The sequence below is a fragment of the Coregonus lavaretus genome, assembly GCF_964263955.1.
Source record: "Coregonus lavaretus genome assembly, contig: HAP1_SCAFFOLD_3638, whole genome shotgun sequence".
NCBI classification, from domain to species: Eukaryota; Metazoa; Chordata; class Actinopteri; order Salmoniformes; family Salmonidae; genus Coregonus; species Coregonus lavaretus.
In genome coordinates, this window is record NW_028161672.1 from 17,858 (window position 1) to 39,896 (window position 22,039).

At 44.3% G+C, this 22,039-nt stretch overlaps 1 protein-coding gene across 1 annotated transcript in view; it reads right to left on the reverse strand.

The window, feature by feature from the left end:
• The window catches only part of LOC311120227 (cotranscriptional regulator ARB2A homolog), a gene marked incomplete at its 3' end in the record, with an annotated part of 31,563 nt that extends 13,275 nt beyond the window's left edge, over positions 1 to 18,288 (reverse strand). Inside the window, exon 1 of the mRNA XM_084194838.1 lies at positions 18,248 to 18,288. Within this exon, the coding sequence (XP_084050964.1) occupies positions 18,248 to 18,250 (3 nt within the window). The remainder of the gene's footprint in view (positions 1 to 18,247) is intronic.
• Positions 18,289 to 22,039: the final 3,751 nt, after the last annotated feature.

The window sequence follows — 22,039 nt, forward strand, 5'->3', positions numbered from 1 at the left end:
TGTGCAGATACAAGAATGTTTCATAACAGAAGGAATCTGAGGGATATTTTGCCGTAATTCTGTTACCAAACTTTGCATCTGCAAAGTCTTTCCAGTAAATACCTGTCAAATGTTTGGACACACCTACTCATTCCAGGGTTTTTCTTTATGTTTACTATTTTCCAGCTTCACATGGAATGCTTTTCCAACAGTCTTGAAGGAGTTCCCACATATGCTGAGCACTTGCTGGCTGCTTTTCCTTCACTCTGCGGCCCAACTCATCCCAAACCATCTCAATTGAGTTATGGTCAGGTGATTGTGGAGGCCAGGTCATCTGATGCAGCACTCCATCCCTCTCATTCTTGGTAAAATAGCCCTTACACAGCCTGGAGGTGTGTTGGGTCATTGTCCTGTTGAAAAATAAATGATAGTCCAACTAAGCCCAAACCAGATGGGATGGCATATCGCTGCAGAATGCTGTGGTAGCCATGCTGGTTAAGTGTGCCTTGAATTCTAAATAAATCACAGACAGTGTCACCAGCAAAGCACCCCCACACCATCACACCTCCTCCTCCATGCTTCACGGTGGGAACAACACATGTGGAGATCATCCGTTCACCTACTCTGCATCTCACAAAGACATGGCGGTTGGAACCAAAGATCTCAAATTTGGACTCATCAGACCAAAGGACATATTTCCACCAGTCTAATGTCCATTGCTTGTGTTTCTCTTCTTTAACTGCTGTCCTTTAGTAGTGGTTTCTTTCCAGTAATTCGCCCACGAAGGCCTGATTCACGCAGCCTCCGCTGAACAGTTGATGTTAAGATGTGTCTGTTACCTGAACTCTGTGAAGCATTTATTTGGGCTACAATCTGAGGTGCAGTTAACTCTAATGAACTTATCCTCTGCAGCAGAGGTAAGTCTGGGTCTTCCTTTCCTGTGGCGGTCCTCATGAGAGCCAGTTTCATCATAGCGCTTGATGGTTTTTGCGACTGCACATGAAGAAACTTTCAAAGTTCTTGAAATGTTCCGTATTGACTGACCTTCATGTCTTAAAGTAATGATGGACTGTCATTTCTCTTTGCTTATTTGAGTTGTTCTTGCCATAATGTGGACTTGGTTTTTTACCAAATAGGGCTATCTTCTGTATACCACCCCTACCTTGTCACAACACAACTGATTGGCTCAAACGCATTAAGAAGGAAATTAATTCCACAAATGAACTTTTAAGAAGGCACACCTGTTAATTGAAGCTGGTTGAGAGAATGCCAAGAGTATGCAAAGCTGTCATCAAGGCAAAGGGTGTGTAATGAATACTCATGGAGAACAAGGTGTAGATTCACACGCAGAGCGCGGCAGGTGTTTATTTAGCCTTCGCAGAAGGCAGGAATCGTTGTCACAGGCAGGCAATGGTCATACACAGGTAGGCAAACAGGCAGGATAATCAAAAACTAGGACTGAAGGCTATAACTGGTTCTCACAAACGAGCTATGAAAAGGCTTAGTAGAGTCAAAACGAACAATACCTCACAAGGCACAAACAGAAAGAACTGAACTAAATAAGGAGCTGATGAGACCAGGTGAGTAACTAACACAGGTGAAATCAATTAACAAAAATGAAACACAATGAAACAGGGCTATGTTCAAGAACACAAGGTGAACTAAGAAAATACATACAGAACCTTACAGGGTGGCTACTTTGAAGAATCTCAAATCTAAAATATATTTTGATTTGTTTAACACTTTTTTGGTTACTACATGATTCCATATGTGTTTTTTCAAAGTTTTGATGTCTTCACTATTATTCTACAATGTAGAAAATAGTAAAAAATAAAGAAAAAACCCTTGAATGATACTGTATATTTTTGTATTACTGTGTAAATTGTGCAAAGTAGTCATTGTGCATAGAGTTTTATGGTTTGTTAAATTTTGAAATCAGCATAATTCTGTTATCGTGGAATTGCCCTAGTGTAACAATAGCATTGACTACAGTGCTGTAACAGTAGCGTAACAGTTCAACATTAGAAACACACGGCTGATGTAGCAGCGCCATAACACATCACAGAACAGCCACTACACTAGGGATAAGGAGTCCATAGTCCTAGTAGTGGAACACAGACACTATACATTAGAGACCTGAGCTCGTATTCACACACAGGAATGCTGATCCAGGATCTGTCCATATAACACAAAACTGATCCTAGATCAGCACTCCTACTCTGAGATGCTTTGTGGATACAGACCCTGATCAGAAGGTAGGTGGGCCCAGTACACACCAGAAGCCTCTGTATACTCCCTGTTAGACTGAGCTGAGCTGTGTTTTACAGTACGGGATGGAACATGAGCAGAACAGAACAGAGCGCCGTGTCCTTTCCCCCCCCCCCTAGCCAACCCGTAGACGCCTCAAAGTCCCAATCTAATATCACAGTCGTCCGCTTGTCACAGTGGACCCTCCGCTTGTCACAGTGGACCGTATGCCTGCCGCTCGCAGCCTATTTCCTCCTGAATGTCAGCTTCGGAAGGAAAATGTCACACAAAGGACTCATTATACCACAGTGCAATACAATAGCACTTCCACACACAGGAGTAGTAGTAGCTGTACGCAACCATTTTAAACAGCTTCCCTCAAGATTAACCAGGGAAGAATAGGGAACAGGTCTGGCAACAATAGGTTAACAATCACTTATACTGAAGGTATTTAGTCCAGCTGCCTATAGCTGCACCCGGCTGTACATCAAAGTACTTTTAATACATCCTGGTAGGCCAGTTGAATTCAAGTGGGAGTGTATAGAGATAAATGAAACCTATTAGGGCACTAAGGACTAATATATCACCCAGCTGATAAGACTTCCTCAGGAGCATCTTCACCAGGATGAAGACAGGGAGGATCTACACACACGGAGTTACACACTCTCAAACACACTCACACACGCACACTCTCAAACACACACACACACACACACACACACACACACACCATCCACGCATGGTTGAAAAGCTTTCCACCGGCAGAACAGGGCCCGCGGGAGCAGCAAAGTCAACCTTTTAAAACTGGAGGTGTCAGTCAAACGCCTCTTTTCTGGAGCTATCCAAAAGGGCTAATCCCTGAGTATGGGGTTCTCCAAGAGGCCAGGAGACTGGAGAAGGTGCAGGGTCCATGGAAAACACTAAGCACATTACTTTAACAACCCAGTCAAAACACCAAGGCTCCACAAAACTGCAGGTGTTTTCACACTTTTCCAGAGAGAGTGAGCAAACGTTTGACCCTGTATTCACGCTCATATTCCCTTCAACTCTTGATGCAGACATATTCAAATAAAGTGTGTATTTACAATGACAGAAACTGCATTTATATGCTATGGCCCACTAAATCACACTGCATCTAAATCAACACCCAACCTGTACCTTCACACACTACAACAGCTCTTAGCTGAGGGAAGTAGAGGACACAAAATGTTCAGCAGAACAGCCCAATACTACTGTCTATAATCTCATGTGCGAGAAATAACCAAAGGTTGTCTGATGCCATACTCATTGCCTGTCAGAGAGAGAGAGAGAGAGAGAGAGAGAGAGAGGGAGAGAGAGAGAGAGAGAGAGAGAGAGATGGAATAACGAAAGACAGAGACAGACAGAGAGAGAGTTGTGTATGACTCACCCTCCTCAACTTTTCAACTCTCAAGTTCACACAGTACCTCTGCAAACTCCTAACTCTTCAAGATTAAAACAGCAGAACAACTTCATCCCCCTATTGCTAAAGAAGTGGTTAGTTAGACTAGTGGTTAAGGGCTACTAAAGCCTCAGAACTGTGGTTAGCCACATGCTAACATGCTAAGTTAGGGCTTCTTAGGGCCCACCTAGCCTATATGGTGAACAAGGAAGCTGTTCAATGCTTGGGTGGGCTATGGCCCCTAGCTTGGCTAGTAGTTAGCTAGCGGTGTGCTGCTTGAGGTTAGCCTGGGTGTTGCGATAGCTTTGGGATGTCTTGAGCAGACCTCCAGTTGTGCTTCCATGACTGACACTTCCAGGATACAGGACAGCTGTTTTCATCCATCCTAGACAGTACGAGGAACATGTGGAAATACTTGTTGAGACTTTGCTCTCTCACTTGTGCCCTTTACGTTCACACCACAGAATCTGGACACAATCAGCCAGGGTTAGGAACAGGGTTAGTGCTATCCGAGATCCATGGGACGCCCCTACCGCCTAAACCCTACCCTTCACCATAACCCCTACCCTTCACCATAACCTCTACCCTTCACCATAACCCCTACCCTTCACCATAACCCCTACCCTTCACCATAACCCTTACCTTAACTACTTTACATTTCAACTTCAAAGGGGTGACGTCCCAAGGAACCCGGATAGCAAAGACCTTAGGAACATGGGGGGGGGGGGGGGGGGGGGGGGTGAAGAAAGAGGAGGAGAAGAGGATCCACAGACCGTGGATGTGGACTCTAACACAGACTACAGCTGTGTTACGTGAAACATTTGCCTACTGTGTAAGACATAGGCCATGACTACTTCCCAGGTGCACATCACTAGGCAGGAGCACACCTTTAGGCAAGAGCACATCACTAGGCAAGAGCGCATCACTAGGCAAGAGCGCATCAACAGCCCACCCTTCTCCTTTACTCTGCAACAGCACTGTGGACGAACTGCAAGCCTTCTCCCTCACATACTCATCTATATTCTCCTTCTCTTCATGTCTTTACAGCAATGTCATTTATACAGACTATAAGAAGCTAAGAGGCCTTGAAAAAACCAACATTTCTGATGCGCTGGCCAACAGAATTCCACTAAATCCAGTTTCTGACAATCTCCATGACAAGTTCCCTGACCCCTCCCATGCCCCCTACAGTAAAATACAGTGTTTGGCGCTTTAAGCTGCTTCCCGTCACAAAGCCAGCTAATCGCGGGACTTTTGTAGCACCAAGTTGTATTTCGGCCTGTGACGTTGATTGGGGAAGGGAAGACGAAGAAGGGAACAGAAGGAGAAAAAAACAGTGTATTAATCATGTCTATTTATTGGGATGATGGGGCATCAGATGGTGGGTTGAAAGAACAGACGAGCCTGCAGTTAGCTGCAAGCTAAGCCATCTCTCGCCGAGATAAATACTCTTCCATTCCTTTCCATTCCACTCTCTCTCTCCTAGTGCCGCTGCTCCAGCCTCCATCTAAACACCAGCAATAATAAAGACAATTATTTAGGGCTTTGATAATTATGTGTCAAAGGCAGAGAAAGCCAGTGGATAATTGGGTGAAAACTGAATGGTAATCCACAATGGACTTCCCCAGGGGGACTGGGCAGACAGTGCTGGGAAAGGATACGTGAGGGATAGAGAGAAGGGGAAATAAACAAGGTATTTTAAGGGAGCGCACTAACCACCAAATCATCAAGCTAGCGAACGGCTACAATTACAAGGGAGAGCGGATGGAGTCTTGGCGGTACGAGCGAGAGAGAGAAGAGAGAAAAGCACCCTGGGTCTGTGAAGACGATGGCGTCGTTTGCCACCAGATCGAGGGCCTAATGCGCCCTAACTGCTGCCAACAGTGGGGGATATTCTAGGACTACCTACGGCGTGCTGGAGAGCTGCTTAAATATTTGATAGATTAACTGTCTAACTGCTGCACGGTTTGCACACAAACACACACAAATACACACATACTTACAAAGAGAAACACACACACAAAGAAACACTCATTCACACACACTCACTCTCTCTCACACACACACACACACAAACACACACACACATTTATATACACACACATAGGACTACAGCTTGTAGGATCCTGCGAAGCGGCCGTTGACCAACCAAACATAAACCCTGACTGGTGTTGTGACAACCCCAGGATTTCACAAAAATCCATGAGGGGAGCTGGAGACATTAAAGCCATAATCAAACACTGGCAACTTGATAATCCCAGTCTGGGCTTGACTGGACAGAACACTGAGGCACTGTGGAGATGACAACTAGAATAGAGGACTGGCGGGAAGGGGGGGGGGGGGGGGGGGGGATAGTTTTGCTTAGTTTCCTGTATTGACAGCCAGTGAGGTGAAACAGAAAGCTGGCCAGAGCCACAATGTCCGCTGCTGGCCTCGCTATGCGCTGATCTCTTCTGAACTGGCCTGAGGGGGATTGGAGGGGGGGGGGGGGGGGGGGTGGCGGTCCTACGGCTGGGTCGGGGGTGCCCGGGTCAGCCCTGGGCCCCTCTGGTCGTCACCCCTGGCCTGTCTGTGAAAACACAGGCAGCTGGCCCCAATCTCTGACACCTTCCACAGGAAGAGGCAACATAAGGGCTTTCCCCTGCCTTGATGCCCCGGCCCCTGCCCCGGCCCCCAGGTCCTCTCAGTTCCCTGGCATCCTTTGTCTTCACAGCAGGAAGGAAGCCCTCTCCAGCAGGAGGCCACAGGGCCACAGGGAGCAAGTGCGTGTGTGCGTGTCTGTGTTTACAGGTATGTAATGTATGAGTGTGAAGGTGAGCTAGTCTGCAAATGTATGTCTGTGTGTGTGCCTATGTGTGTGTGTGCGCGCGTGCACAGGTCGAAAAAGCACATGCATTAAGGGCTCTTACTCTCCTGGCCCTCCATTTAGGGAACCCTGGCGGTGGTGTGATGTAGGAGAGCTGGAGAGGAGCGTGACTGACCAACGGACAGCCCGACCAACCGGGATAGTGCCGCAATAACTTCCTCCTCCATTTCCTCAGGCAGAGCAGGCTGCCACGTGCAAGCTGCCACGAGGGAGGGGTCGTGGGGAAGGGGAGGGGGGTCCAAGGGCGAAGGGGGTATCGCAGGCATTGGTGAGTGACATCGCCGGACACAGGGCGGTGGGAGAGGGACTCTCCACACACACGTCAGCGGGAGCCAGCAGGAAAGGGAAGCCCAGTAAATATTTACTGACACAGCAGTTCCTCGAAATGGCGGCGGCCTCCTGCAAACAAAAGGCAGAGGATGAGGAGCGGCGTGCCAGGAAACGAGGCGGCTGAGGCCTGCTTGTGGAAAACAAGAGGAAAAAAGGAGGGGAGGACAGAGGGGGAGACGGAGGGGAGGGAGAGGGGGAGACAGAGGGGAGGGAGAGGGGGAGAGGGGAGACGGAGGGGAGGGAGGTGGAGAAGGAGGGGAGGGAGAGGGGGAGAGGTGGAGAAGGAGGGGAGGGGAGGGAGAGGGGGAGACGGAGGGGAGGGAGACGGGGAGATGGAGGGGAGGGAGAGACGGAGGGGAGGGAGAGGGGGAGGGGGAGATCGGATGGAAAAGAGAGGGTTATGTGATGCTCATAGAAAGGGAGTGTTCCTACACAATGGTGCACTAGTGCAAAAATAAAACTGACCAGTGGAAACAATGGTATATTTTGCTTACAAGTGAGTATGTGTGTGTGTGTGTGTGTGTACAGTGGGGAAAAAATTATTTAGTCAGCCACCAATTGTGCAAGTTCTCCCACTTAAAAAGATGAGAGAGGCCTGTAATTTTCTAAAATCACATTGTAGGATTTTTTATGAATTTATTTGCAAATTATGGTGGAAAATAAGTATTTGGTCAATAACAAAAGTTTCTCAATACTTTGTTATATACCCTTTGTTGGCAATGACACAGGTCAAACGTTTTCTGTAAGTCTTCACAAGGTTTTCACACACTGTTGCTGGTATTTTGGCCCATTCCTCCATGCAGATCTCCTCTAGAGCAGTGATGTTTTGGGGCTGTCGCTGGGCAACACGGACTTTCAACTCCCTCCAAAGATTTTCTATGGGGTTGAGATCTGGAGACTGGCTAGGCCACTCCAGGACCTTGAAATGCTTCTTACGAAGCCACTCCTTCGTTGCCCGGGCGGTGTGTTTGGGATCATTGTCATGCTGAAAGACCCAGCCACGTTTCATCTTTCACTCAAAATCTCACGATACATGGCCCCATTCATTCTTTCCTTTACACGGATCAGTCGTCCTGGTCACTTTGCAGAAAAACAGCCCCAAAGCATGATGTTTCCACCCCCATGCTTCACAGTAGGTATGGTGTTCTTTGGATGCAACTCAGCATTCTTTGTCCTCCAAACACGACGAGTTGAGTTTTTACCAAAAAGTTCTATTTTGGTTTCATCTGACCATTTGACATTCTCCCAATCCTCTTCTGGATCATCCAAATGCACTCTAGCAAACTTCAGACGGGCCTGGACATGTACTGGCTTAAGCAGGGGGACACGTCTGGCACTGCAGGATTTGAGTCCCTGGCGGCGTAGTTTGTTACTGATGGTAGGCTTTGTTACTTTGGTCCCAGCTCTCTGCAGGTCATTCACTAGGTCCCCCCGTGTGGTTCTGGGATTTTTGCTCACTGTTCTTGTGATCATTTTGACCCCACGGTGTGAGATCTTGCGTGGAGCCCCAGATCGAGGGAGATTATCAGTGGTCTTGTATGTCTTCCATTTCCTAATAATTGCTCCCACAGTTGATTTCTTAAAACCAAGCTGCTTACCTAATGCAGATTCAGTCTTCCCAGCCTGGTGCAGGTCTACAATTTTGTTTCTGGTGTCCTTTGACAGCTCTTTGGTCTTGGCCATAGTGGAGTTTGGAGTGTGACTGTTTGAGGTTGTGGACAGGTGTCTTTTATACTTATAACAAGTTCAAACAGGTGCCATTAATACAGGTAACGTGTGGAGGACAGAGGAGCCTCTTAAAGAAGAAGTTACAGGTCTGTGAGAGCCAGAAATCTTGCTTGTTTGTAGGTGACCAAATACTTATTTTCCACCATAATTTGCAAATAAATTCATTAAAAATCCTACAATGTGATTTTCTGGAAAAATAATTATCAATTTGTCTGTCATAGTTGACGTGTACCTTTGATGAAAATTACAGGCCTCTCTCATCTTTTTAAGTGGGAGAACTTGCACAATTGGTGGCTGACTAAATACTTTTTTCCCCCACTGTATGTCAGGTAAAGTGCATCCACGCTGAGCAAACGTGGCAAAGACAATCTGCTGTGCTGCTGGTGACACACTCACACTTGTGCTTGGTTGAGGACAGGCAGCTGGGTGTTTGAGTGGGTGCATGTAGTCTATGTGTCTAACATTCACACTTTCACTCAATCACTGTATAAATCTGGCTAAATAAATACATCTTCTATAATTCCTTAATATTACAAGCATCTGCTCTTCCATCGGTATATTGTTGTATTACTTGAGTAATATTTCCACAACGTTCTCAATAATAATGACTTACTGAAATAATTGACTTCAGAGAAACCCAGAGTAATTCTGTTTAATTCCTTAATGGATTGACAGACCTCTGATTAAGACTCACCACGTTTAATGTATTACTTATAAGCCAAACAACAACAACAGCAGATCCCCTTATTTACCAGCTTCTCTTCAATTCATTTCCCATTAACATCTGCACAGACTGTCAACTTTTTTATAAATTAGCAGATGGTCCACTTTTGTCAACAACAGAATCTATTCTCATAGAATAACCACACTATGAAAACCTAACGCCTAGCAACACATTAACCACGATCATGTTCACATTCCGATGATATTGACACTGTTACGAAGAAGATATTATAGGGTTTCATCCTAATATATAACATTAGCAACTAACTCCTCAATTTGTGTTATGTGTTTAGGAACATTAATTAAATAATTCCTCCTACCATACATGTTTAATTAGGAGGCATTTCTTAACAAAGTGAAATTACAGACCGGGTGCAGCTAATTAAAGTCTATTGTTAATTAGGAGATATCTTACTTAAGAAAAGCGAGTCCGAGCCAAGGTACAATGACAACATCTTCATCACTCCCAAATTGACTGGCTGGGAGTAAGAATAGCCTCCTGGTCTAAAGAGTGAAATGAGAAGTTATTTTAACACGCTGTGGATATTGAGGAGGCCTTGCTGTCTCTCCTTTTCTCTGTCTCCCCACCCTACGGCAGTGTGGATATTGAGGAGGCCTTGCTGTCTCTCCTTTCCTCTGTCTCCCCACCCTACGGCAGTGTGGATATTGAGGAGGCCTTGCTGTCTCTCCTTTTCTCTGTCTCCCCACCCTACGGCAGTGTGGATATTGAGGAGGCCTTGCTGTCTCTCCTTTCCTCTGTCTCCCCACCCTACGGCAGTGTGGATATTGAGGAGGCCTTGCTGTCTCTCCTTTTCTCTGTCTCCCCACCCTACGGCAGTGTGGATATTGAGGAGGCCTTGCTGTCTCTCCTTTTCTCTGTCTCCCCACCCTACGGCAGTGTAGTAAAATAGAAAGCTACCCTCAATATGTTCTCTCACAGGGCTGGGACTGGCCCATTAAATTATTCTTCCCATGTGTCATCTTGCACATTTCCTCCATGAAATGTTCGTATAATTAAACTTTTCTTAATGATTTATAAGATATAATAATAGCCGTAAGTATTTCAGAGCAGGTTAAACTGACACCCTTTAAGTGCACGCGGGGGGATGACCCTGTTTTAACATAGTTTTGGATGGAGAGAAGGATGGATGGATGAAGAGAGTGAGGGAGGGGGGAGAGAGAGGTAGAGACCCTGGTGTCGTAACTCAGGGTGATAGTGACATGTAGTTGAACCCAGGGAGGGAGCTGAGGGTCCCCCTCACACAGACAGAAAGACGGACAAACAGACACGGGCCAGTGTGCTAGCAGTGGCACACACATTTGCTCTCTGCTGCCTCTCTCACGTGAGGCTGATATGATTGTCACTTAGGAAATCAGTGTGTTTTCACACCACACACTACTCTGCCAAAGCTAACGTGTTAAATATCCACCACGCGGCAATGCTGCTGCAGCCCTGTCCATCTCCACTCACAGAACACCCTGTGCTGCTCTCTTCACAAGATAGAGCAGTAAAATGTTGTCACTGAAATGAACAGTATCACTGTCAACTGTCAGTACAAAAGTGTCTAAAACTATAAGCTCATAAATGATAAAGTTTATAAACTGTATTTTTAAAGTGTATTTCACATCAGACAGTGGCCTTGTCCGAATACCCATAATAGCGCACTACATAATTAACTGCATACTATGTACTCATCTTCGCCTACTATTTAGTAAGAAGTATGCAGAATGCCACAGCCGCAACACAGTAGCGGCTCCTGATTGGCTGTGTAGACGAGGCAGGGCCGAGTGCGGGTGGATTTTTCCAAATTCAACAGACATGCATCGCATTAACCAGCCAGATAATAGCTCATCTCCAACTTGATTAATTTCTCTAAACTCTGAATAGAATAGGAATGGAGTTATAAGCTTACTCAGGCTTGTTATAGGCAGACTATCACGTTCGACCTATACCGTAGCCCATATAGCCCATCTATCATATTTAAAAAGGACTGGAGACAAAAACAGATAGTTTGGTTCTATTTCAACATACATTACCAGTCAAAAGTTTGGAAACAACTACTCATTCAAGGGTTTTTCTTTATTTTTACTATTTTCTACATTGTCGAATAATAGTGAAGACATCAAAACTATGAAATAACACGTATGGAATCATGTAGTAACCAAGCAAGTGTTAAACAAATCAAAATATATGTTATATTTGAGATTCTTCAAAGTAGCCACACTTTGCCTTGACAGCTTTGCACCCTCCTGGAATTATATCAACCAGCTTCACCTGGAATGCTTTTCCAACAGTCTTGAAGGAGTTCCCACATATGCTGATCACTTGCTGGCTGCTTTTCCTTCACTCTGCGGTCCAACTCATCCCAAACCATCTCAATTGGGTTGAGGTCGGGTGATTGTGGAGGCCAGGTCATCTGATGCAGCACTCCATCACTCTCCTTCTTGGTAAAATAGCCCTTACACAGCCTGGAGGTGTGTTGGGTCATTGTCCTGTTGAAAAACAAATGATAGTCCCACTAAGCCCAAACCCAGATGGCGTATCGCTGCAGAATGCTGTGGTAGCCATTCTGGTTAAGTGTGCCTTGAATTCTAAATGAATCACAGACAGTGTCACCAGCAAAGCACCTCCACACCAAAACACACCTCATCCATGCTTCACGGTGGGAACCACACATGCGGAGATCATCCGTTCACATACTCTGCATCTCACAAGACACGGCGGTTGGAACCAAACATTTCAAATTTGGACTCATCAGACCAAAGGACAGAATTCCACTGGTCTAATGTCCAGTGCTCGTGTTTCTTGGCCCAAGCAAGTCTCTTCTTCTTATTGGTGTCCTTTAGTGGTTTCTTTGCAGCAATTCGACCATGAAGGCCTGATTCACACAGTCTCCTCTGACCAGTGGATGTTGAGATGTGTCTGTTAACTGAACTCTGTGAAGCATTTATTTGGGCTGCAATCTGAGGTGTAGTTAACTCTAATGAACTTATTCTCTGCAGCAGAGGTAACTCTGGATCTTCCTTTCCTGTGGCGGTCCTCATGAGAGCCAGTTTCATCATAGCGCTTGAAGTTTTTTGCAACTGCACTTGAAGAAACTTTCAAAGTTCTTGAAATGTTCCGCATTGACTGACCTTCATGTCTTAAAGTAATGATGGACTGTTGTTTCTCTTTTCTTATTTGAGCTGTTCTTGCCATAATATTGACTTGGTCTTTTACCAAATAGGGCTATCTTCTGTATACCACCCCTACCTTGTCACAACACAACTGATTGGCTCAAATGCATTAAGAAGGAAATACATTTCACAAATGAACTTTTAACAAGGCATACCTGTTAATTGAAATGCATTCCAGGTGACTACCTCATGAAGCTGATTGAGAGAATGCCAAGAGTGTGCAAAGCTGTCATCAAGGAAAAGGGTGGCTACTTTGAAGAATCTCAAATATAAAATATATTTTGATTTGTTTAACACTTTTTTGGTTACTACATGGTTCCATATGTGTTATTTCATAGTTTTGATGTCTTCACTATTATTCTACAATGTAGAAAATAGTAAAAATAAAGAAAAACCCTGGAATGAGTAGGTGTGTCCAAAATTTTGACTGGTACTGTAGTTACAGTGCATTCGGAAAGTATTCAGACCACTTGACTTTTTCCACATTTTGTTACGTTACAGCCGTATTCTAAAATAGATTAAACCTTTTCCCCTCCTCATCAATCTACACACAATACCCCATAATGACAAAGCAAAAACAGGTTTGTAGAAACTTTGTTGAAGCGCCTTTGGTAGCGATTACAGCCTCAAGTATTCTTGGGTATGACGGTACAAGCTTGGCACACCTGTATTTGGGGAATTTCTCCCATTCTTCTCTGCAGATTCTCTCAAGCTCTGTCAGGTTGGATTGGGAGCGTCGCTGCGCAGCTATTTTCAGGTCTCTCCAGAGATGTTATATCGGGTTCAAGTCCGACATTCAGAGACTTGTCCTGAAGCCACTCCTGCGTTGTCTTGGCTGTGTGCTCAGGGTCGTTGTCCTTTTGGAAGGTGAACCTTCGCCCCAGTCTGATGTCCTGAGCACTCTGGAGCAGGTTTTCATTAAGGATCTCTCTATACTTTGCTCCATTAATCTTTCCCTCGATCCTGACTAGTCTCCCTGTCCCTGCCGCAGAAAAACATCCCCACATCATGATGCTGCCACCACCATGCTTCACCATAGGGATGGTGCCAGGTTTCATCCAGATGTGACGCTTGGCATTCAGGCCAAAGAGTTCAATCTTGGTTTAATCAGAACAGAGAATCTTGTTTCTCATGGTCTGAGAGTCCTGTAGGTGCTTTTTGGCAAACTCCAAGCGGGCTGTCATGTGCCTTTTACTGAGGAGTGGCTTCCTTCTGGCCTCTCTATCATTAAGGCCTGATTGGTGGAGTGCTGCAGAGATGGTTGTCCTTCTGGAAGGTTCTCCCATCTCCATAGAGGAACTCTGGAGATCTGTCAGAGTGACCATCGGGTTCTTTGTCACCTCCCTGACCAAGGCCCTTCTCCCCCAATTGCTCAGTTGGGCCGGGCGGCCAGCTATAGGAAGAGTCTCAGTGGTTCTAAACTTCTTCCATTTAAGAATGATGGGGGCCACTGTGTTCTTGGGGACCTTCAATGCTGCAAAACTTTTCTGGTAGCCTTCCCCAGATCTGTGCCTTGACACAATCCTGTCTTGGAGCTCTGTGTGACAATTTAATCAATTTTAGAATAAGGCTGTAACGTAACAAAATGTGAAAAAGTCAAGGGGTCTGAATACTTTCCGAATGCACTGTATTAGTGAAATCAAATTGCCTAGTATACACACCAAAACATTTCAAATGTTCAAATCAAAAGGCTATTTGCATAGAAAAACATGGACAGTCGGGTGCATCGCACATTATCAAATATGTATCATATGATGCAATACTCGTGATCATTTTAAGGAGATCAAAAACTAAATTTGAACACAACTGCAGAAGCTTCGCTATTCGGCATCTTCCCAGTTAAGTAACCTAGTTACCACCTAGCCAGGGTTCCCTATCAGACCAGACACAGAATGTACCTCTACACCACCTAGCCAGGGTTCCCTATCAGACCAGACACAGAATGTCCCTCTACACCACCTAGCCAGGGTTCCCTATCAGACCAGACACAGAATGTACCTCTACACCACCTAGCCAGGGTTCCCTATCAGACCAGACACACAATGTACCTCTACACCACCTAGCCAGGGTTCCCTATCAGACCAGACACACAATGTACCTCTACACCACCTAGCCAGGGTTCCCTATCAGACCAGACACAGAATGTACCTCTACACCACCTAGCCAGGGTTCGCTATTCGGCATCTTCCCAATTAAGTAACCTATTTTTGTTGTTTGGCTACTTGAAGAGAACTAGGGCCTATTACTCACAGCCCACCTTTTCCAATGCATTGTGGAAAAGTGTGCATCGAATTCTACTAGATGAAGAGCCAAAAATGTGTATAACATCCTGGCATTTAAACCATACTCGATTGTGGAAAATTCACATACTATAAAACATTATATTTTCACATACTGTGAATGCGTTATGCACGATTGTGTTGTTTCCCGCTATGCATTAATTCCCCATATCTAATGATCAGCTGTTGTTAAAGCCAAAATAAGCATGACATCCGGGCACTTAAAGTATACTTCAGTTTTGAAATTGCACATACTATGAAACTTTAAAAAAAAAAATATATATATATATATATACAGTGGGGAAAAAAAAGTATTTAGTCAGCCACCAATTGTGCAAGTTCTCCCACTTAAAAAGATGAGAGAGGCCTGTAATTTTCATCATAGGTACACGTCAACTATGACAGACAAAATGAGATTTTTTTTTCTCCAGAAAATCACATTGTAGGATTTTTAATGAATTTATTTGCAAATTATGGTGGAAAATAAGTATTTGGTCAATAACAAAAGTTTCTCAATACTTTGTTATATACCATTTGTTGGCAATGACACAGGTCAAACATTTTCTGTAAGTCTTCACAAGGTTTTCACACACTGTTGCTGGTATTTTGGCCCATTCCTCCATGCAGATCTCCTCTAGAGCAGTGATGTTTTGGGGCTGTCGCTGGGCAACACGGACTTTCAACTCCCTCCAAAGATTTTCTATGGGGTTGAGATCTGGAGACTGGCTAGGCCACTCCAGGACCTTGAAATGCTTCTTACGAAGCCACTCCTTCGTTGCCCGGGCGGTGTGTTTGGGATCATTGTCATGCTGAAAGACCCAGCCACGTTTCATCTTCAATGCCCTTGCTGATGGAAGGAGGTTTTCACTCAAAATCTCACGATACATGGCCCCATTCATTCTTTCCTTTACACGGATCAGTCGTCCTGGTCACTTTGCAGAAAAACAGCCCCAAAGCATGATGTTTCCACCCCCATGCTTCACAGTAGGTATGGTGTTCTTTGGATGCAACTCAGCATTCTTTGTCCTCCAAACACGACGAGTTGAGTTTTTACCAAAATGTTCTATTTTGGTTTCATATGACATTCTCCCAATCCTCTTCTGGATCATCCAAATGCACTCTAGCAAACTTCAGACGGGCCTGGACATGTACTGGCTTATCATAGGTACACTTCAACAGTGAGAGACAGAATCTAAAACAAAAATCCAGAAAATCACATTGTATGATTTTTAAGTAATTAATTTGCATTTTATTGCATGACATAAGTATTTGATACATCAGAAAAGCAGAACTTAATATTTGGTACAGAAACCTTTGTTTGCAATTACAGAGATCATACGTTTCCTGTAGGTCTTGACCAGGTTTGCACACACTGCAGCAGGGATTTTGGCCCACTCCTCCATACAGACCTTCTCCAGATCCTTCAGGTTTCGGGGCTGTCGCTGGGCAATACGGACTTTCAGCTCCCTCCAAAGATTTTCTATTGGGTTCAGGTCTGGAGACTGGCTAGGCCACTCCAGGACCTTGAGATGCTTCTTACGGAGCCACTCCTTAGTTGCCCTGGCTGTGTGTTTCGGGTCGTTGTCATGCTGGAAGACCCAGCCACGACCCATCTTCAATGCTCTTACTGAGGGAAGGAGGTTGTTGGCCAAGATCTCGCGATACATGGCCCCATCCATCCTCCCCTCAATATGGTGCAGTCATCCTGTCCCCTTTGCAGAAAAGCATCCCCAAAGAATGATGTTTCCACCTCCGTGCTTCACGGTTGGGATGGTGTTCTTGGGGTTGCACTCATCCTTCTTCTTCCTCCAAACACAGCGAGTGGAGTTTAGACCAAAAAGCTCTATTTTTGCCTCATCAGATCACATGACCTTCTCCCATTCCTCCTCTGGATCATCCAGATGGTCATTGGCAAACTTCAGACGGGCCTGGACATGCGCTGGCTTGAGCAGGGGGACCTTGCGTGCGCTGCAGGATTTTAATCCATGACGGCGTAGTGTGTTACTAATGGTTTTCTTTGAGAATGTGGTCCCAGCTCTCTTCAGGTCATTGACCAGGTCCCGCCGTGTAGTTCTGGGCTGATCCCTCACCTTCCTCATGATCATTGATGACCCACGAGGTGAGATCTTGCATGGAGCCCCAGACCGAGGGTGATTAAACGTCATCTTGAACTTCTTCCATTTTCTAATAATTGCGCCAACAGTTGTTGCCTTCTCACCAAGCTGGTTGCCTATTGTCCTGTAGCCCATCCCAGCCTTGTGCAGGTCTACAATTGTATCCCTTATGTCCTTACACAGCTCTCTGGTCTTGGCCATTGTGGAGAGGTTGGAGTCTGTTTGATTGAGTGTGTGGACAGGTGTCTTTTATACAGTTAACGAGTTCAAACAGGTGCAGTTAATACAGGTAATGAGTGGAGAACAGGAGGGCTTCTTAAAGAAAAAACTAACAGGTCTGTGAGAGCCGAAATTCTTACTGGTTGGTAGGTGATCAAATACTTATGTCATGCAATAAAATGCAAATTAATTACTTAAAAATCATACAATGTGATTTTCTGGATTTTTGTTTTAGATTCCCTCTCTCACAGTTGAAGTGTACCTATGATAAAAATTACAGACCTCTACATGCTTTGTAAGTAGGAAAACCTGCAAAATCGGCAGTGTATCAAATACTTGTTCTCCCCACTGTATATATATACTCAAACGGCCTACAATTTAGGGCGCAAATATGGGTATTCGGACACGGCCAGTGTCTCTTCTAACCAGGGAGGAGGTAGTATTGGGACATGGCCAGTGTCTCTTCTAACCAGGGAGGAGGTAGTATTGGGACATGGCCAGTGTCTCTTCTAACCAGGGAGGAGGTAGTATTGGGACACGGCCAGTGTCTCTTCTAACCAGGGAGGAGGTAGTATTGGGACATGGCCAGTGTCTCTTCTAACCAGGGAGGAGGTAGTATTGGGACATGGCCAGTGTCTCTCCTAACCAGGGAGGAGGTAGTATTGGGACATGGCCAGTGTCTCTTCTAACCAGGGAGGAGGTAGTATTGGGACATGGCCAGTGTCTCTTCTAACCAGGGAGGAGGTAATACAAGCACAATGTGTTTGCCTTAAATCCAGAGACGCCAGCTCCTGAGCACACTGGCAGGTCAGGTGAGTGTGTGTGTGTGTGTGTGTGTGTGAGACAACCTCCTAAAGGGCTCTCTGCGTTGGACTATCAGGGGTGGCGTTTTGTTTAAACTTTCAGGGGCACTCAACCCATCTCTGAGACACAGCTCAAATAAAAAAAGAAAAACAAGAAAAGCCAGTACGACAAAAGTCTCTCTCTCTCTCTCCCCTCAATCACCAGCTGTTCCTTCAGACACACTCATCTGCTCAGCCCAGGGGGTCTGCAGCCCCCGCAAAAGTGCTTTGGTGAACCCCCCTGTCCTCCAAGGCGGGATAGTGAGCTGGAGAGAGCCAAGTGAAATTAATGAAAATATATAACACATCTGAAATTAACTTACCATAGCCACCAGCCATCTTTTAACTGGCGTGAGAGACTGAGTGGTGAGACATGGAGAGAGGGAGAGAGAGTTATACATATGCTTTAAGACTGCTAGGAATATAATTGTACCACAATGTAAAACTTCAAAATTTTACCATCCTAAAGACAGTTCAGTCCACTGACCATTCATATATTGCCAATCTAAGAGAAAAAAATAGTCACTATTATAAAGAGGTAAGCATTCATTAGGCAAAACTAAAAAAAACAAAATGTATCTTGGTATCAACTACAAAAATATACTGGGTAAAAATAAAATTGCTATTTTAAGACTTTATTTTCATGTCTGAACATTTTGAATAGAACAGAGAAATTGTGCCTTCAACTAAATTAAAGTCAAACAACTAATCAATGTTTTAGATTAAAGAAGATGCGTTCTAACTCTTTACCTGCTGAGGGGGAAATTAACCAGATCCACAAGACATTATCTAAATTAATGAAATACTGGACTATGACATGATTTTGACGTTATTATTTATCATTTATTTATTTAATGTTCTTGTTTAATGAATCAAAGTTCATAATATAATAAAATGTGTAAGTAAGAGAGAAGCAAAAAAGTCATTCTTTCTAAACTCTTAAATAATAATAATAATAATAATAATAATAATAACAATATTACTTTGAAAGTTGCTTTGCCACAACAAAATACAAAGACTTGAAATTGACAACTTGAAAAAAGTTACTTAGCTATTGTAAATACTATGGTAAATACAAATAAAACATTTGTTTTCATTTATTCACGCTTAATACAAATCTGATCATTACTTTTACCTCATGATATAGAAACATATTTGCTTCAATGTAAATCTTTGGTTTCATGCAAACAATTACTAAAGATAAACCACAACAACAAAAAATTTACTTGATACGATTGTGATGTTTTGTTGTCTCACCTAGCTATCTTAAGATGAATGCACTAATTGTAAGTCGCTCTGGATAAGAGTGTCTGCTAAATGACTAACATGTAAATGTTAAAAACTGCCACATACAGCCTTACATAAAACACAATAATCTCCTCCATCACTGATATTAGTAATGATACTAAAACAAATCTCAAGAGTATGCAACAAAAAGTATGGAACTAGTTGTGCTACTTTTAAAAGCACTGATGTTGTTGATGACAATAAAAGCTATAAGACAGGGAGAGATGGGGACCCATTCCAACCAAAACTGTATTAATCTTATAAAAAAATGCAATTAAATCAAAGTGCTAAGGCCTGAAGCTAGGACGGGCAACGTCAATTATGTTCCAAATGCCAGAGAAGATTACAGTAGTAGTAAGGTTTGTGGATTTCACTAAACCCTTTTTTGATTAGTGAGTCAATTATTTCTCATCACCGAAGATGCTATTTGGAAAAAGGATCTTGTCACTCAATCACGTTAAGAAGAAGTCATCTAAAGAATAGGGGATACACCATTAGAGGGAGGAAAAAAACACCAGTGACCCATTCCCCCCCAAACTCCACTTCTAGTCAAATTACCCTTTTAACTATTAAGGCTCTGTCGGGTCTATGTCAGGCCATGGTAATTAGGAGCGTCAGTGGTGGAGGACAGAAAATAAAATAGTTGATTTATTAGTTTGTTTCTCTGAGGAAGACAGTTACACTGTGCTGAAGGTAAGTTTGAATGTGGTGATTATCTTGTCATTTGCAGGCTGTGCTTGTGTGTATTTACTCTTTTCAGAACAGTGATGGGAGATACTGCTGCAAGGCGGCTTGTGCCTTCCTCTTGGTTCTGTGCTGGGTTTGACACGTCTAAACAATACACTCCATACAGCGCATGGACTATATGTGCCAATTAACCCAATCAAACATTTCTCAAAATGTCTCTTCCCACCCGCAAAAACAGCCATAATATCCATACTAGAAACTAGCAAATTAGATATCAGTCAAATCCATACAGTAATGACATATACAGTACAGTGCCGTGAAAAAGTATTTGCCCCCTTTCTGATTTTCTCTATTTTTGAATTTTTTTGATACTGAATGTTATCAGCTCTTCAACCAGAACCTAATATTAGATCAAGGGAACCTGAGTTTACAAATAACAAAAAAAAATTGTAATTACTTTTTCTCTTCCAAAAAGTTGATACCAACGGTCAAGCATGGAGGTGGTAGTGTGATAATTTGGGGATGCTTTGTTGCCTCAGGACCTGGACGACTTGCCTTAATAGAAAGAACCATGAATTCTGCTCTGTATCAGAGAATTCTACAGGAGAATGTCACTCCATCCGTCTGTGAGCTGAAGCTGAAGCGCAGCTGGGTCATGCAGCAAGACAATGATCCAAAACACACAATCAAGTCTACATGAAAATGGCGAAAAAGCAACAAATTTGAAGTTTTGGAATGGTCTAGTCAAAGTCCAGACCTAACCCCAATTGAGATGTTGTGGCAGGACTTGAAACGAGCAGTTCATGCTTAAAAACCCACAAATGTCGCTGAGTTAAAGCAGTTCTGCATGGAAGTGTGGGCCAAAATTCCTCCACAGCGATGTGAGAGACTGATCAACAACTACAGGAAGCGTTATTGAGTGTAAGGGGGCAATTACTTTTTCACACAGGGGCATTGGGTGATGCATAACTTTGTTTATTAAATAAATTAAATAAGTATGTAATTGTTGTGTTATTTGTTCACTCAGGTTCCCATTATCTAATAATAGGTTTTGGTTGAAGATCTGATAACATTCAGTATCAAAAATATGCAAAAGTAGAGAAAATTAGAAAGGGGGTAAATACTTTTTCACAGCACTGTATGCATATTTAAATGTTTAGTTATTTAGCGGATGCTCTTATCCAGAGTGACGTACAGTAGTGAGTGCATACATTTCCATATTTTTGTCATACTGGTCCCCCGTGGGAATCGAACCCACAACCCTGGTGTTGCAAGTGCCATGCTGTACCAACTGACCCCCAATATAGCAGAATAATAGAGCCAGTTTTCTATAGCTGGTGACAAACTAGTTGGGTGGAAACAAAAGCCTGTACTCTCCGGGAGTTCTCCTCTCTGGGTAGGCTGACCTGCCCTGCCCCGACCCGGGTTCCAGGCGGTAACGCTAGCCTCCGGCCTAATGGGCCTCTCGCTCTCTCTGCTAATGACCTGGCCAGCTCCGTGTGCACGGTGGCCACCAAACAGACACCCAGTGTCACAAACAGTATCACCCAGGGGACAGAGTGGAAACCTGGGGATGGAGAGGGAATGAGAGCCTGTCGCTGATAGTGGCCTCAGAGGGCTGTAGGTGAACCTAGGTGTCTATGGGCTGACTGTCCTCCTCTCTTCTCTTCTTCTCTGTCCCAGCTCATTTCATTAACCCCAGGTGCCAGGGTTCCCTATCAGACCAGACACAGAATGTACCTCTACACCACCTAGCCAGGGTTCCCTATCAGACCAGACACAGAATGTACCTCTACACCACCTAGCCAGGGTTCCCTATCAGACCAAACACAGAATGTCCCTCTACACCACCTAGCCAGGGTTCCCTATCAGACCAGACACAGAATGTACCTCTACACCACCTAGCCAGGGTTCCCTATCAGACCAGACACAGAATGTCCCTCTACACCACCTAGCCAGGGTTCCCTATCAGACCAAACACAGAATGTACCTCTACACCACCTAGCCAGGGTTCCCTATCAGACCAGACACAGAATGTACCTCTACACCACCTAGCCAGGGTTCCCTATCAGACCAGACACAGAATGTACCTCTACACCACCTAGCCAGGGTTCCCTATCAGACCAGACACACAATGTCCC